The 16,767-nt window shown below is 46.0% G+C and overlaps 1 protein-coding gene across 1 annotated transcript in view; it reads right to left on the reverse strand.

The window, feature by feature from the left end:
* fgd4 (FYVE, RhoGEF and PH domain containing 4) overlaps nt 1-11,522 on the reverse strand; it is a 182,962-nt gene extending 171,440 nt beyond the window's left edge. The window contains exon 1 of the mRNA XM_033037563.1: nt 11,240-11,522. Within this exon, the coding sequence (XP_032893454.1) occupies nt 11,240-11,324 (85 nt within the window). The 5' untranslated portion in view covers nt 11,325-11,522. The remainder of the gene's footprint in view (nt 1-11,239) is intronic.
* Between the last annotated feature and the right edge of the window lie 5,245 nt (nt 11,523-16,767).

Raw genomic sequence — 16,767 nt, forward strand, 5'->3', positions numbered from 1 at the left:
CCCTTTCGGCCCACTGGGTCCGCACCGACCAGCGATCCCCGTACATTAATACTATCCTATTACCCAATTATTACCAAACCAATTAACCTACATACCTGTGTTCAAGAAGGAACTGCAGATGCTTGAAAATCGAAGGTACACAAAAAAGCTGGAGAAACTCAGCGGGTGCAGCAGCATCTATGGAGCGAAGGAAATAGGCAACATTTCGGGCCAAAACCTTCCTGAGTCTGAAGAAGGGTTTCGGCCCGAAATGTTGCCTATTTCCTTCGCTCCATAGATGCTGCTGCACCCGCTGAGTTTCTCCAGCTTTTTTGTGAACCTACATACCTGTATGTCTTTGAGTGTGGGAGGAAAAAGGAAGCTCTCGGAGAAAACCCACGCAGGTCACAGGGAGAACGAACAAACTCCATACAGACAACACCCGTAGTCAGGATCAAACCCGGGTCTCCGGCGCTGCATTCGCTGTAAAGCAGTAACTCTACCGCTGCGCCACCGTGCTGCCCTATTCCCAGGAGCGCACGAGGATGAGCGGTGATCTTATAGAGGTGTACAATTTCATGAGAGGAATAGATCGGGTAAACGCACAGTATTTTACCCAGAGTAGGGGAATCGGGAACCAGAGGGCATAGGTTTAAGGTGAAGAGGGATAGATTTATTTAGAACCTGAGGGGTAACTTTTTTTTTTTAACACAAAGGGTGGGCGTATGGAATGAGCTGCCAAGGGAGTTAGTTGAGGCAGGTCCTATCACAACATTTAAGAAACACAGGTACACATGGATTGGGTAGGATTAGAGGAATAATGGGCCAAAAGCAGGCAGGTGGGACTAGTTTAGACAGGGCATGTTGGTTGGTGTGGGCAAGTTGGGCCAAAGGGCCTGGTTCCATGCTGACTACATCTGGAGTAGCCTGCACTCTAGTTCACTCAAGAATATGTTCCAATTAGTTACCTCATAAACAATCCTCATCTATTCTTGTTTACTTTTTCAGTCTATATCCAGATTAAAACCCCCGAACATTATTTCACCTTTTATTCCCCAGTGTACGAAGTAGTTGATGTTAAGGGCCTTGTACACCATTCCCACAGTGCCTTTGTGCTGTGTGTTTGTTTAAATCACAAAATTAACTTTTCCATCGAAGCTGTCATAGAGATCTCAGATTTGCAAGTTTAATTGCTGGAACAATTGAAGTTGGCATAAATTGCATACGCACTGCTTATTTACACGCTAGAGTTAGAAATGGAAATACCAAAGCAATTAGCTCCAGTCCCAATCCACAACTCCAGTCCCAATCCACAACTCCAGCAATGATCTGCAATCGGATCAGAATGTTCCCCAAAGACAGACACAAAATGCTGGAGTAACTCAGTGGGACAGGCAGCATCTCTGGGTGACCTTTCGGGTTGAGACCCTTCTTCAGACTCAGTTCTTTCCGACACAGAATGTGCTCCATCTTATTGTCATATTTTAACTTGAGGTGGCCTGCCTTGAAAACATCCAGTGAATTGGCCTCCACTGCCTTCTGTGGCAGAGAATTCCACAGATTCACAACTCTCTGGGTGAAAAGGTTTTTCCTCATCTCAGTCCTAAATGGCCTACCCCTTATTCTTAAACTGTGACCCCTGGTTCTGGACTCCCCCAACATCAGGAATATTTTTCCTGCATCTAGCCTGTCCAATCCCTTAAGAATTTTATATGTTTCTACTATAAGATCTCCTCCCATCCTTCTAAATTCCAGTGAATATAAGCCCAATCAATCCATTCTTTCATCATCTGCTTCAGCTTATTTTAATAATTTAGATTAGTAGTTCCTTTAGTTTGTTTCGGAAAGTTCCTCGAATTGAATGCTCCGCCAACTAATGATCATGCCTTCAAACAATACAAAAGCAGGGATGCAACGCTGAGGCTTTCTTTATAAGGCACTGGTCAGACCACATTTGGAATATTGTGAGCAGTTTTGGTCCTCATGTACGTGGAGGGATGTGAGGGCATTGAAGAGGGTCCAGAGGATGATCCCAGGGATGATTGGGTTAACTAATGAGGAGCATGTGACAGCACCCAGCCTGTACTAGCTGCACAGCGCCAGAGACCCGGGTTCGATCCTGACTACGGGTGCTGTCTGTTCAGAGTTCGTACATTCTTCCTGGGACTGTGTGGGTTTTCTCCAGGTGCTCCAGCTTCCTCCCACACTCTCAAGAAGTACAGGTTTGTAGGTTAATTGGCTTTGCTAAAAATTGTCCCAAGTGTGTAAGGTAGTGCTTAGTGTACGGGGTGATGGCTGGAAAACATGGTCTGGGAGGGACCCAAAGGGCCTGTTTCCATGCTGTTTCTCAAAAGTAAAATACCAAAGTACATAATGATTCAAAGAACCTGCACAGCTCCAGTGAACTTCTGCTGATAGTTCTGGAAGTAGTTCGGTATTTGATTTATGTTTTATGTTAAGCTAACCAGAGGTTAAAGGACTATAAACTCTGGTTGATATGTAAGTTTCTTAAAGAAAATCTAAGCTTGACTCAATGAATGATTAACCACTTAATCTACAGACTGGCTGGTAATTTACAGCGGGCAGCAGTGTGTTATATAAAAGCACACACACAACTCCTGAAATTAATGAAACACAATTACACTCATAAGCATCTTGGTGAGACAGCAATTCCAGGAAACTCAGAGGCACTTCCTATATCTTATTGTAGACACTGCAACCTGAATTCCCACCTAAACTTCTGCGAGGAATATTGTGTGCACTTCAATTAGTATGCGAGGTCTACCACTTTCATGAATAACAATTACAACTTAGATTAAGTTCAGAGGTTGTAGGAGCAGAATTAGGCCATTCGGCCCATCAAATCTATTCTGCCATTCAATCATGCCTGACATGGACAATTAAGTTGCCATTGTTGATGACTGTCAAGGTGATCAAAGCAAATGGATATTTATGCATCTGAAGCCGCAGATATTTGAGATGGATATAAGAAACACGAGTAAGAAAAATACTCTTTAAAATGATCAAAATAGAATAGGAGAATAAAATGGAAATCGTTTCTTGGAAATAAGCAGATTGTTACTGGAATGTCTTGCATTAGTAAGCTTATTAAATTCTGTGAAAATGAAACTGGAACATTATGGAGCCACAGGCATAATATATTAGTTCATCTAAAAAGTATTTGATAAACCGTCAGCTGGCAGGTTCCTGACTAAAGAGCCTGTCCCACTTCCAGACTTAATTAATAACCTCTGCCGAGTTTAAAGGACCTAAAAAAAAAAAAATCAAGATTTTGGTAATCTACGAATATGCTCACGAACTAGTGCCAGAGGTCACATGCTGAGGTTGACTTAAGCTTTTTATTTTCACTCACCTTTTTTTCTCTGTCCAGCTGCCGAGCTACGAGTAGCCACGAATATCTACGAGTATCCACGACTACCCTCACGGCCTACTACAGTCTGCCCACGAACTAACTATGAGTAAAAGGTTGCAATTTTTTTCATCCCGACTATTTTTTAAATTCGTGGACATTTTTCATCGGGCTGGAAAAACGTCCCGACTTACCTGATGCCCCGAGTACCTACAGCTGGCATAACGAGCCGCTACTATATATCTACGAACACCTACGGTCTCCCACGAACATTCTGCGAGTTTGAATCGGGGGGAAAACTCGGGAGAATTTGTGAATTACCTCATGAAAGTGGTACAGGCCCTTTAAGTTTACACTTGTGAAAGTAGGGGTGGGAATAACTGAGTGACTAGAAACCTTAAAGCACTGGAGAGATAAATATAGCAACATGAACCGACAAATGGTGAGGAGTGGCGTGCCAGGATTATACCAGAACAGAAGTTCACCTTTTATTTAAAAACCCTGCAGAATTGCAAAATGTACTAATGTGAGTTTGCAGATATTACCAAGCAGGGCTTGTGTCATAATGCAAGGTGGCATTAATAAACTGGCAAAATAGGATTGTAATTGGCAAACAAACTTCAGTATATTGAAATGCAAGTTGCGACAATTTGGCAGGTAGATTAAGGAGGCGCTGTACTTTGGAAGAGTCAAAACAACACAGGAACAGAGAGGCCCAGGCAGGGGATGAAATGCACAACCTACAAGGTGGCAACATGTATTGAAAAGGCATGAGGTTTGGTCTTGGAGGGCGAGAAATGAAGAGGAGAAATGTTGTGTCAAAAACATGATTAGTCTGGAGTTGGAATACTGAAACCAAGTGTTCATTTCATTCAGGTGCCACCCACATAAGCGGCAAGATGCATCTATTGGAATTACACCAACATTGTCAGGAGAAATATACCCTCTGCAGCTCTTTCCTCATTAAAAAGGGATTGAGTGGCGAGTTGCTCAAGGTCATTAAGAGTGGGGATGTGTTTGATAAGAATAAATACTCACGAGACTTTTCTAAGTGAAGAGACGACTCCCCAGTGTGTGGGATAGTGCTGGTGTACGGGGGGGAATCACTGGTCGATGCGGACCGGGTGGGCCAAAGGGCCTGTTTCCGTACTGTATCTCTAAAGTTGTTTGACAGCGTGTGACAGTACTGGGCCTGTACTCGCTAGAGTTTAGTAGGTTGTGAACGTGAAGTCTCCACTCTAAAACTCCAAGGATTTTCAGCAGAAAGACACATCATCTTATTGCAAAATACATTTAATTATATGCGATTTAACCTTTTAAGCTACTGAAATGTAAGAAACATCATATTCATATATAAGGAAGCGCAAGGTGCATTTTGTGTCTATCCTCCCCTCCCCAGTTCTCCGGCCAGTCTAACTGTCCCTGTACATTTTATCTCTGTTTGCTTTGTTGTTACCTTCTCCTCGCTCACAATGATCTATTCTACATTTACCCCGATCTCCACCCCCTTTGATGTCTCGTTCTCACACCTTATAGTTCCTTATCTCTGCATCTCCCCTTCCCCTGACTCTCAGACTGAAGAAAGGTCTCGACCCGAAACCTCACCCATTCCTTCTCTCCAGAGATGCTGCCTGTCCCGCTGAGTTACTCCAGCGTTTTGTGTCTATCTTGTAAAAATGCTAGTTAGTTGGTTGCATCTTTCTTGCTTTAGAAAAAGCTTGCAATGCCAAAACTTAGATATGCCCAATGCCATAGACTTTCATTGAACACTGACAATTTTGCACATTGTTTCTCCAGTGGCACTGAAAATATCCAAAATAGTCTTTTTATAATTTTTCTTCTTTGAAGATGCCCTGCATTGTGGCTTCAGTAGCCTGGAGTATTCTGAAGACATCTTTTCAAAAAAGTCAAAGAACACACAAATTGTTTTGCGGATAACATGTTCAGGAAAAGATTGCGGAGAATGGAAGTATTATTTCATTGCGAGGCACTCTTCCTCCATCAGAATAGCACCAATTAAATGCATGCTCTATCTTGGGATCTGATTTATACCATTATAATTAGACCCAAAGAGTAGAAAACATCCCTCGGGCCACATGCCACCAAAGAGTACAGTCAATTCATCCAAAGTTCCGTTCCACTTCCACTTGCTTTTTAATTAGTGTCTCGTTTCATTAGAGTTGTGTGGGCTAATAAGTCTGGAGATAGACATCTTACTGCTGTTGTTAGACTGCTGGAAAAATCATACATCACAACCTCAAAGCTGATTGATAGCTGCCACATTCAAAACTCTCCAACCATTACGAGGCTAAAGACACGGATATACCTTCCCAATCATCACTTGGTAACTTATTTTAGAACTATTAGTTAGAACTAGCCTTTAAAGATCATTGTCATGGCAGATAGGATTACCAACTACCAATAATTGATTTAATTACATAATTCAACACACTGCCCTCAAGAAAATAGATCCACAGTTTAATACCATATCTAGTTCAAAAGGACTAATATTTTGTTTCCAATTGATTGCAAATTGTTTGTAATCAGCAGTGGCACAGCTGTAAGAGTTGCTGAATAACATCACAAGGGAGCCTGGTTCTTTCCTGACCTCAGACACTGTCTGTGTGAAGTTTGTACGTTCTCCCTGTGACTGTGGGTTTTCTCTCACATCCCAAAGAGGAGTGTGTTTGTGCATTAATTGACTTTTACTGTTTAAAAGCAAGAGGTTGCCCTGACGACAGATTCAGCTTCCTTTTTCTCGCAGATATTGTGAGTATTTAGTTTGGTTGAGTTTATAGTTGTTACGTGCGTGAAAAGCTTTTTTGTTGCATGCTATTCAGTCATCGGAAAGACTACAAGATTTAGAACTCACTTCCTCAAAAGGCAGTGAAAAGAATCTTGGAATATGTTTAAATCAAGAGATAATTACTTCACAAGCAAGATTCAAGGTTACTGCAGATAGATGGATGCAGTAGTGATGTTTCATTCATGTTAATCAAGATCTTGTTAAAAGCTGAACCAGGCTTGAGGGGACAAATATTATGGCCTGGCTCCTATCAAATAGCAACCCTGATGGTAGTTGAACCTCACTGCTGCACACAGTCATAGGAGTTTTAATTTAACCCTTTGCAAGAGATTTTGTGAATCTATTTTTTGAGCTTCGGTAACTGCAATGCTCAGTTTCTAATTGGCAAACAGGTATTCATATCAAGGAGAGAAGGAATTGACGACGTTTCGGGTCGAGATCCTTCTTCAGACTGATGTCAGGGGAGGGGGTAGGACAAAGAAAGAATGGGGGCAGAGACAGTGGGACTAGTGGGAGAACAGGGATGGGGGGGGGGGGGGGGGTATGAAGAGAGAGAGCAAGGGTTACCTGAAGTTAGAGAAGTCAACGTTCATATCGCAGGGGTGTAAACTACCCAAGCAAATTATGAGGTGCTGCTCCTCCAATTTGTGCTGGGACTCACTCTGACAATGGAGGGGGCCCAGGACAGAAAGGTCAGGTTGGGAATGGGAGGGGGAAGTGGAAGTGCTGGGCAACTGGGAGATCAGCTTGGTTAAGATGGACTGAGCGGAGGTGTTCAGCAAAACGATCGCTGAGCCTACGCATGGTCTCGCCGATGTAGAAAATTTGACACCTGGAACAGCGGATGCAGTAGATGACGCTGGAGGAGGTGTAAGTGAACCTCTGCCTCACCTGGAAAGACTGTTTGGGTCCTTGGATAGAGTCGGGGGGGGGGGGGGGGGGGGGGTGGTAAAGGGACAAGTGTTGCATCTCCTGCGGTTGCTGGGGAAAGTGCCTCGGGAGGGGGAAACCCATTGAGTTTCTCCAGCATTTTGTGTCTACCTTTGATTTTACCAGCATCTGCAGTTCTTTCTTAAACAGGCATTCATTTCAGGCCTATATGGGATAATAGGAATCTCACCATGTGCCATACAAAAACACATGCACAGATCAATTTGATTACTAAATGGTAATCTTGGGAGGCTTAAACTTATTTTGTGAGTATCCCACTTTGTGTTCAGAAGGCATTAGGGACGACAGATGGCACAATGGGCTAAGTGTTCGGCTGGCAACCGGAAGGTAGCCGGTTCGAATCCCGCTTGGAGTGCATACTGTCGTTGTGTCCTTGGGCAAGACACTTCACCCACCTTTGCCTGTGTGTGAGTGATTGGTGGTGGTCGGAGGGGCCGTAGGCGCAGATTGGCAGCCACGCTTCCGTCAGTCTGCCCCAGGGCAGCTGTGGCTACAGAAGTAGCTTACCACCACCGAGTGTGACTGAGTGAATGAATAATGCGATGTAAAGCGCCTTGAGTATTAGAAAGGCGCTATATAAATCCCATCCATCATCATCATCATCATTTCCACAAGTTCATAAGTTCTAGGAGCAGAATTAGGCCATTCGGCCCATCAAGTCCACTTCTCCATTCAATCTCCGTCTTAAAAAATATCCATTGACTTTGCATCCACAGCCTTCTGTTTTACTGTTTCCAACAATTTATTTATAGCTGGAGGAATTCAGTGGGTTAGGGTGCATTTGTAGAGCACATGAACAGGTGACGTTTCAGGTCCCGGCTTTAAATGTCGACTATCCATATATCCGTGATCAGTCTGCAGAAGGGTCTCGACCTGAAACATCGCTCATTCTTTCTCTCCAGAGGTGCCACCTGTTCCGCTGAGTTTCACCAGCTTTTAGTGTCGATCTTCCATGTTTCAGGTCAAGAACCTTCTTCTGACATTCTGATCAACGCTCCCAACTTGAAAAGGTGCCCATCCATGTCCTCCGCAGATGTGGTTTAATCCAACACTGCGTTTTACTCAAGATTCCAGCATCTGCAGTTCCACGTGTCTCTGTTTATTTGTAGATATTCTAATAGTATAGTGCATCCAGAGAAAACTGCATGTTGCCCAACTTGCCCAAGATGACATACTTTAAATAACTCTGGCCTAACCTAAAGCTCTAACCTTGATGGTTATTATGCAAACATATTAATGGCTGCTGACTGTATTCAAATGACATGCTTAGAATTAGTCAAATGTTTTAAGTTGCACAATAACATGCTCGGTTTAAATTGTCCAAGGCCCAAGATAACTCGGCAGTAAAGTGTCACGTCCCCTATACGGAGTGTTTGTGTTCTGTTCTTGTGCTCAGAATGATTTCTAACTTCAGACGGAATTTTGCATTACATACACAATGACATTGAGAAGCAAGTCCTCTTTACATCAACAATAGGATTCATTTAATTCAATTGAATCATAATAATAATAATAATATCTTTTATTGTCATTGCACGTCAGTGCAACGAGATTTAGTATGCAGCTTATGCACCGATGAAAAAGAAGAGTAAAATAAATAAATAGCTGTGTGTCGTGACCATCCGAGGGAGACAGTCCAGGGGGGGTTGGGGGCACATAGCAGGGCCGGTTCAGAGCCGCTATAGCTCTTAGACGCTCTTATACACTCTTTAACGAACCAAAACCTCTCTAGGTGCTTCATGTGACATTATTGAACAGATTTGGATATCTAGACGCATTATGACAGACGACTAAAAGCTTGATCAAAGAGACGTATAATGGAGTCAGTCTCAGCTGACTTTCTGTACACGTTGCGAATCGATGCTTGTACTTAGATACGGCAATACTTTACTGAACCGGTTTTACGCAACATAAATAAATAAATAAATCACTGTACATTAAGTGATGCCATGTGGCAATAAAGCACCACGGACACTGACCATGACTGAATCTCAACGTGCTGGAGTAACTTGTCCCCGCTGCATGAACACTGTCCTTCAACATAAAGATCCATAGCAAGTCCCAGGAAACTCTGAACCATTCCCTCCCCCCCCGTACATTGAGAACAACCTTCATGAAGGCAAGCATTGATGATGAAATCCAGGAGCCTGCTGAACACCAGCAAACTTGAGGAAAACTTGAGCGTTTATGGATCAAAATGTGAAATCTAGCACAAAGCTCACAAGCAACGGTTCAGCCACCACCCTGACTCTATTGTACAGTGTATGGGGTAGGGTATTAAACCTCCACCCAATTGCAGACATTGGACTTGGTCTATGGAACTGGTGCTCTACAATGCTGAGAACTGTATTCTGCATTCTGTATCTTTCCTTTGCAAAATCAATTGTATTTATGTAGAATATCATCTCATCTGAATGGACACCATGCAAAACAAAAAGTGTTTCTCTGTACTTTGGCCCATGTGGCAATGATAAAGGTACACCTAAACTATCTATCTGAAGAAGGGTCTCAACCCAAAACATCACCCATCCCTTCTCTCCGAAGATGCTGCCTGCAAAGACTTGTCACGTGTGAAAATAAAGTATTCAAATTCAATTCAATTCCTGCTGAGTTGCTCCAGCATTTTGTGTCCATCTTGTGAATTTATGGAATTCCATGCCACAGAGCTCTAGGTGCTAGTGGAGTCAAGGGGTATGGGGAGAAGGCAGGCACGGGTTATTGATTGGGGGCGATCAGCCATGATCACAATGAATGGCGGTGCTGGCTCGAAGGGCCAAAGGGCCTCCTCCTGCACCTATTTTCTATGTTTCTATCTTCGGTGTAAACCAACATCTGCAGCTCCTTCCTAAACTATCTGTGGTGGGCATCTCAAAACACTGGACACTAACACCCAAAGATGTCTCCCAAGATTCTACCAAAGGCACAGTCAGGTCATAAGGAATAGGAGTAGAATTAGGGCATTCGGCCCATCATCTACTCCACCATTCAATCATGGCTGATATATCTCTCCCTCCTGACCCCATTCTCCTGCCTTCTCTGTATAACCTCTGACACCTGTACTAATCAAGAATCTATCCATCTCTGCCTTAAAAATATCCATTGGTGGCCTCCACAACCTTCTGTGACGAAGAATTCCACAGATTCACCACCCTCTGACTAAATACATTTCTCCTCATCTTCTTCCTAAAAGAACGTCCTTTAATTTTGAGGCTGTGACCTCTGGTCCTAGACTCTCCCACTAGTGGAAACATCCTCTCCACATCCACTCTATCCAAGCCTTTCACTATTCTGTACGTTTCAACGAGGTTCCCCCCTCGTGTTTCAATTAGGTGAACACAAGTGAACGATGCAAGTGTGGAATTCTCTGCCGAAGAAGGCAGTGGAAGCCAATTCATTGGATGTTTCCAAGAGGGAGTTAGATTTAGCTCCAAGGGCTGAAGAAATATGGGGAGAAAGCAGGAACCGGGTACTGATTTTAGATGTTCAGCTATGATCATATTGAATGGCGGTGCTAGCTCGAGGGGCCGAATGGCCTGCTCCTGCACCGATTTTCTACGAACAGCACAAGTGAACCACCTATCGGCATCTTCCCCGAGGTACTTTCCCAAAGTTGACTCAGCCGACTCCAAAGGACAGACCAGAGTGTTCAGACGCCCAAAACAGAACGCTATACTCAGGGACAGAGAGCCAACCATGCCAAGGATGTTCTGCAAACTTCCTTGAAAAGTGTAACAAACAACTAATCACCTGTTTTGTCAGCGGGATTCCAAGTTCACGGTTTACGCTTTACTTTTCATTTGCAAAGATCCCACTCAACTCTGACACGAAAGCTGGCTTTGAAAATAACGCAATGTGCAATAACTAAGTCTAGACTTGAAACCCTTCCTCTGGGAATCAAATGCAACCGAAAAGAAGAAGGAAAAGGTTTTCCCAGCAGTAATTACTCCAGTGTTTTGCTGCACCAGCGGGGATTGTTGTAGGCAGGGGGAAGGCGGGATCACTAGTGACACACGCCCTGAGATTAAACTCTGGAATGAATCTATGTCCAGGAACGGGGGGCGAGACGTGTAACTTGTCACAAAGCAACACTGCCCTCTCTGTTCCCTGCAGCATTCAGACAGGTGTTGCCTTACCCGTTTCACCCAACGCCTTGTGTTGGACGAGCGGTGAACGGATCCCCTTCTTCTTCATGGCAACTCTCCTGAAGTCTTGCTGCATGGCGGCGACGCGTCCCGGTCCCTGTCCCGACCCCGGGGCAAGGCTCACTCAACCCCGCCGCAAGGAGCCACACACTCGCGTTCACAATAACAGGCAGAGTCGGCGAATAGTTCACATAGTGTCGGCGCCCACTCGCTCTCCCGCCCGCTGCTGCTACTGCAGCTACTGTAGCGCTCTGGACACTGGCGCCACTGGACACACGCCCTGTCAATCACTGGGAACCCCGCCCTCCTCACTCAGGTAACCCCACCCCCTTCACCAGGTAACCCCACCCCCTTCACTCAGGTAACCCCGCCCTCCTCACTCAGGTAACCCCACCCCCTTCACTCAGGTAACCCCACCCCCTTCACTCAGGTAACCCCGCCCTCCTCACTCAGGTAACCCCGCCCTCCTCACTCAGGTAACCCCACCCCCTTCACTCAGGTAACTCCACCCTCCTCACTCAGGTAACCCCGCCCTCCTCACTCAGGTAACCTCGCCCCCTTCACTCAGGTAACCCCACCCCTTCACTCAGGTAACCCCACCCCCTTCACCATGTAACCCCACCCCTTCACTCAGGTAACTCCACCCCCTTCACTCAGGTAACCCCACCCCCTTCACCAGGTAACCCCACCCCTTCATTCAGGTAACCCCACCCCCTTCACTCAGGTAACTCCACCCCCTTCACATCTTCTTGCGTATGGCTTGCACAACCTAAAGGTGTAGAACAACTTGTTCTATTTGATCTTACTTGATTGTGCATGCCGGGTCGATTGCATTCATCGAAACAGGGGGGACCACGTGAAGGTTGCAATCTCCCTCCCCACCCCTTCACTCAGGTAACCCCACCCCCTCACTCAGATAACCACACTCCCTACACCCAGGTAACCCCACCCCATCACACTCAGGTAACTCCTCCCAATCGCTCAGGTATCCTTATGCCCCTGTCCCACTTAGGAAACCTGAACGGAAACCTCTGGAGACCTTGCGCCCCACCCAAGGTTTCCGTGCGGTTTCCGGAGGTTGCAGGTGGTTGCCGGAGGTTGCAGGTAGGGAGACTGACAAAAAACCTCCGGGAACCGCACGGAAACCTTGGGTGGGGCCCAGAGTCGCCAGAGGTTTCCGTTCAGGTTTCCTAAATGGGACAGGGGCATAACCCTCTTCATTCAGGTGCCCACCACTTCACTCAGATAGCCCTGCCCCTTCGCCAGGTAACTCCATCCCTTCTACCAGGGAAACACCATCTGCTCAGGTAGCCCCATCCCTTCTGCCAGGAGCCCCTCCCCTTCACTCAGGTAACTCCACCCCTTCACTCAGGTAAGTCCATCACTACAGATAACAACCCTATACCAGGTAATTGTCCCTACCACCAGGTAATAACGCCCCACCTGGTCAGGTAACCCCACCCCTTCACTGAGGTAACTCCACTCCTTCCACCAGGTTTCCCCCAACCTGCTTTGGTAGCCCCACCCCTCCTCAAGGTAGCCCCGCCCCTCTCCACCTGGTATCCCCCCCCTCCCCCTCCTATACTCAGGTAACCCCACTGCTTCGGTCAAGTAACCCTGCCCTCTCCGCCAGGTAACCCCTCCACCAGCTCAGATAACCTCCTGCCTTCCACTCAGATAACCCCCACCAGGTAACCCTGATCCTTCACTCAGGTGGCTCCACCCACCCACTCCGGCAGCTCCTCCCCTTGGCTCAGGTAACTCCATCCCTAGTTAAACCTCACAGCTCCACCAGGTAACCCACCCCCACCTGCACAGGTAGCTCCACCCCTCTCCACCAGGTAACCCATCATCTTTTCTCAGGTAACCCCACTCCTACACTCAGGTTACCCCACCCCTTCACTCAGGTAACCCCGCCCCTTTGCTCGGGTAACTCCGCCTCCTACACCAGGTAGACCCATCCCATCACTCGGGTAACCCCACCCACCGGCTCAGGTAAACCCGCACCCTCTACCTGGAGCCCCTCCCAGTCACTCAGGCAGCTCTGCCCGTCTCCACCAGGTGAACCCTCCTTCCCTCAGGTAGACCTCACCCATCGCCCCAGGTAGCACTGCTCCCTCCACCAGGTGAACCCGCATCCTACTCCAGGTGACCCCGCTCCTTTGCCCAGGTAAGCCTGCCCACATGCACGCTCAGGTATCCGCTTTCTGTCCTCCAGGTTACCTCCTCCACCTGCTAGCCCTTCAAAAGTGAAAACAAATTACACTAGCTTTTTATTCAATTTTTGCTAGTTACTTGAATTAAAATTCCCTCACCTGCTTGGTGGGTTTCAACTTTTACCTGTCCCGACCTTTGTCTGCCAGTTTGGTATCCTTTGCTACTGTCCTCATTCCCAGTAATACTGTACATTTATGCAGTTCTGGAGGAATAAACGTAAGTACTTGGTCGTGCTAACTGTTCCAAAGTCCAAATAGAAGATTAATAAAAAGTACAGCATAGGGACAGGACCTTTGACTCATATAGTCTGTGCTGAATATGATGCCAAGATAAGCTAACGTCTCTCTGCACATGATCCATGTCCCTCCATCCTGCACATCAATGTGACTATCTAAAAGCCTCTTAAACACCACTATAGTATCTTACCAGCGCTAGCGACCTGGTTCAATCCTGACCTCAGGTGCTGTCTGTGCGGAGTTTGCACGTTCTTCCCATGGCCATAAGGGGTTTCCTTTGGGCCACAGGGATTTCTTCCCACATCCCAAAGACATGCTGGTCTGTAGGTTAATTGACCTCTGTAAATCGACCTTAGTGGAGATGTGGGATAGAACTAGTGATAACGGCTGATCAATGGTCGGCGTGGTCGATGGGTTGAAGGGCCTGTTTCTATGCTGTATCTCTAAACTAAAACTAAACCAACCCTGGCAGCGCATTCCTGGCATCCATCACACTCTGTGTACAAAAAGTTGCCCTGCACATCTCTTTTAAACTTTCCCTCTCTCATCTTAAAGCCATGCTTGTGGAAAGCAGGTATAGAACCTTCATAGAGGGTAATGGCTGTCAAGGTATAGGTTGTTCCACCAGGTGATGTGACTACTCAGGTGAGATTGAAGGTAGTTTACATTAAGGAAATGCAGATGAATGGCAATAGATAAGCTTTTGAAATCTTTATTCAGGCATGGTTATTGGTAGCTGACATAGAAATTTTAGAAACATAGAAATTAGGTGCAGGAGTAGGCCATTCGGCCCTTCGAGCCTGCACCGCCATTCAATATGATCATGGCTGATCATCCAACTCAGTATCCCGTACCTGCCTTCTCTCTATACCCTCTGATCCCTTTAGCCACAAGGGCCACATCTAACTCCCTCTTAAATATAGCCAATGAACTGGCCTCGACTACCCTCTGTGGCAGGGAGTTCCAGAGATTCACCACTCTCTGTGTGAAAAAAGTTCTTCTCATCTCGGTTTTAAAGGATTTCCCCCTTATCCTTAAGCTGTGACCCCTTGTCCTGGACTTCCCCAACATCGGGAGCAATCTTCCTGCATCTAGCCTGTCCAACCCCTTAAGAATTTTGTAAGTTTCTATAAGATCCCCTCTCAATCTCCTAAATTCTAGAGAGTATAAACCAAGTCTATCCAGTCTTTCTTCATAAGACAGTCCTGACATCCCAGGAATCAGTCTGGTGAACCTTCTCTGCACTCCCTCTATGGCAATAATGTCCTTCCTCAGATTTGGAGACCAAAACTGTACGCAATACTCCAGGTGTGGTCTCACCAAGACCCTGTACAACTGCAGTAGAACCTCCCTGCTCCTATACTCAAATCCTTTTGCTATGAAAGCTAACATACCATTCGCTTTCTTCACTGCCTGCTGCACCTGCATGCCCACTTTCAATGACTGGTGTACCATGACACCCAGGTCTCGCTGCATCTCCCCTTTTCCTAGTCGGCCACCATTTAGATAATAGTCTGCTTTCATGTTTTTGCCACCAAAATGGATAACCTCACATTTATCCACATTATACTGCATCTGCCAAACATTTGCCCACTCACCCAGCCTATCCAAGTCACCTTGCAGTCTCCTAGCATCCTCCTCACAGCTAACACTGCCCCCCAGCTTAGTGTCATCCGCAAACTTGGAGATATTGCCTTCAATTCCCTCATCCAGATCATTAATATATATTGTAAATAGCTGGGGTCCCAGCACTGAGCCTTGCGGTACCCCACTAGTCACTGCCTGCCATTGTGAAAAGGACCCGTTTACTCCTACTCTTTGCTTCCTGTTTGCCAGCCAGTTCTCTATCCACATCAATACTGAACCCCCAATGCCATGTGCTTTAAGTTTGTAAACTAATCTCTTATGTGGGACCTTGTCGAAAGCCTTCTGGAAGTCCAGATACACCACATCCACTGGTTCTCCCCTATCCACGCTACTAGTTACATCCTCGAAAAATTCTATAAGATTCGTCAGACATGATTTACCTTTTGTAAATCCATGCTGACTTTGTCCAATGATTTCACCACTTTCCAAATGTGCTGCTATCCCATCTTTAATAACTGACTAGCAGTTTCCCCATTACCGATGTTAGACTAACTGGTCTGTAATTCCCCGTTTTCTCTCTCCCTCCCTTCTTAAAAAGTGGGGTTACATTTGCTACCCGCCAATCCTCAGGAACTACTCCAGAATCTAAAGAGTTTTGAAAGATTATTACTAATGCATCCACTATTTCTGGAGCTACTTCCTTAAGTACTCTGGGATGCAGCCTATCTGGCCCTGGGGATTTATCGGCCTTTAATCCATTTAATTTACCCAACACCACTTCCCGGCTAACCTGGATTTCACTCAATTCCTCCAACTCCTTTGACCCGCGGTCCCCTGCTATTTCCGGCAGATTATTTATGTCTTCCTTAGTGAAGACGGAACCAAAGTAGTTATTCAATTGGTCCGCCATATCCTTGTTCCCCATGATCAACTCACCCGTTTCTGACTGCAAGGGGTGAGTTGCAGTCAGAAAATTGACTGACAATAGACAACAGGTGCAGGAGTAGGCCATTCATCCCTTCGAGCCAGCACCGCCATTCAATGTGATCATGGCTGATCATCCCCAATCAGCTCCCCGTTCCTGCCTTCTCTCCATATCCCCTGACTCCGCTGATAAACATACATTCACAAGTTCATGAGACATAGGAGCAGAATTAGGCCTTTTGGCCCATCGAGTCTGCTCCGCCACTTGATCATGGCTCATCTATTTCCCCCTCTTAACCCCATGCTTCTGCCTGCCCCCATACCCTTTGACACCCTCATTAATCAAGAACCTTTCAATCTTTCTTTAAAAATACCCAATGTCAGTTTCAGCGGAGAATATGGAGATGTGACATTTTGGGCCATCTTCAACCCTGACCCAAAACGTCACCAATCTATGTTCTCCAGAGATGCTGCCTGACCCGCTGAGTTACTCCAGCACTGTGTGCCTTCTTTTGTACACCAGCATCCGCAGTTCCTTGTTTCTCAATGTTACAT

This window comes from Amblyraja radiata, chromosome 19 (assembly GCF_010909765.2).
Source record: "Amblyraja radiata isolate CabotCenter1 chromosome 19, sAmbRad1.1.pri, whole genome shotgun sequence".
In the NCBI taxonomy this organism is placed as follows: Eukaryota; Metazoa; Chordata; class Chondrichthyes; order Rajiformes; family Rajidae; genus Amblyraja; species Amblyraja radiata.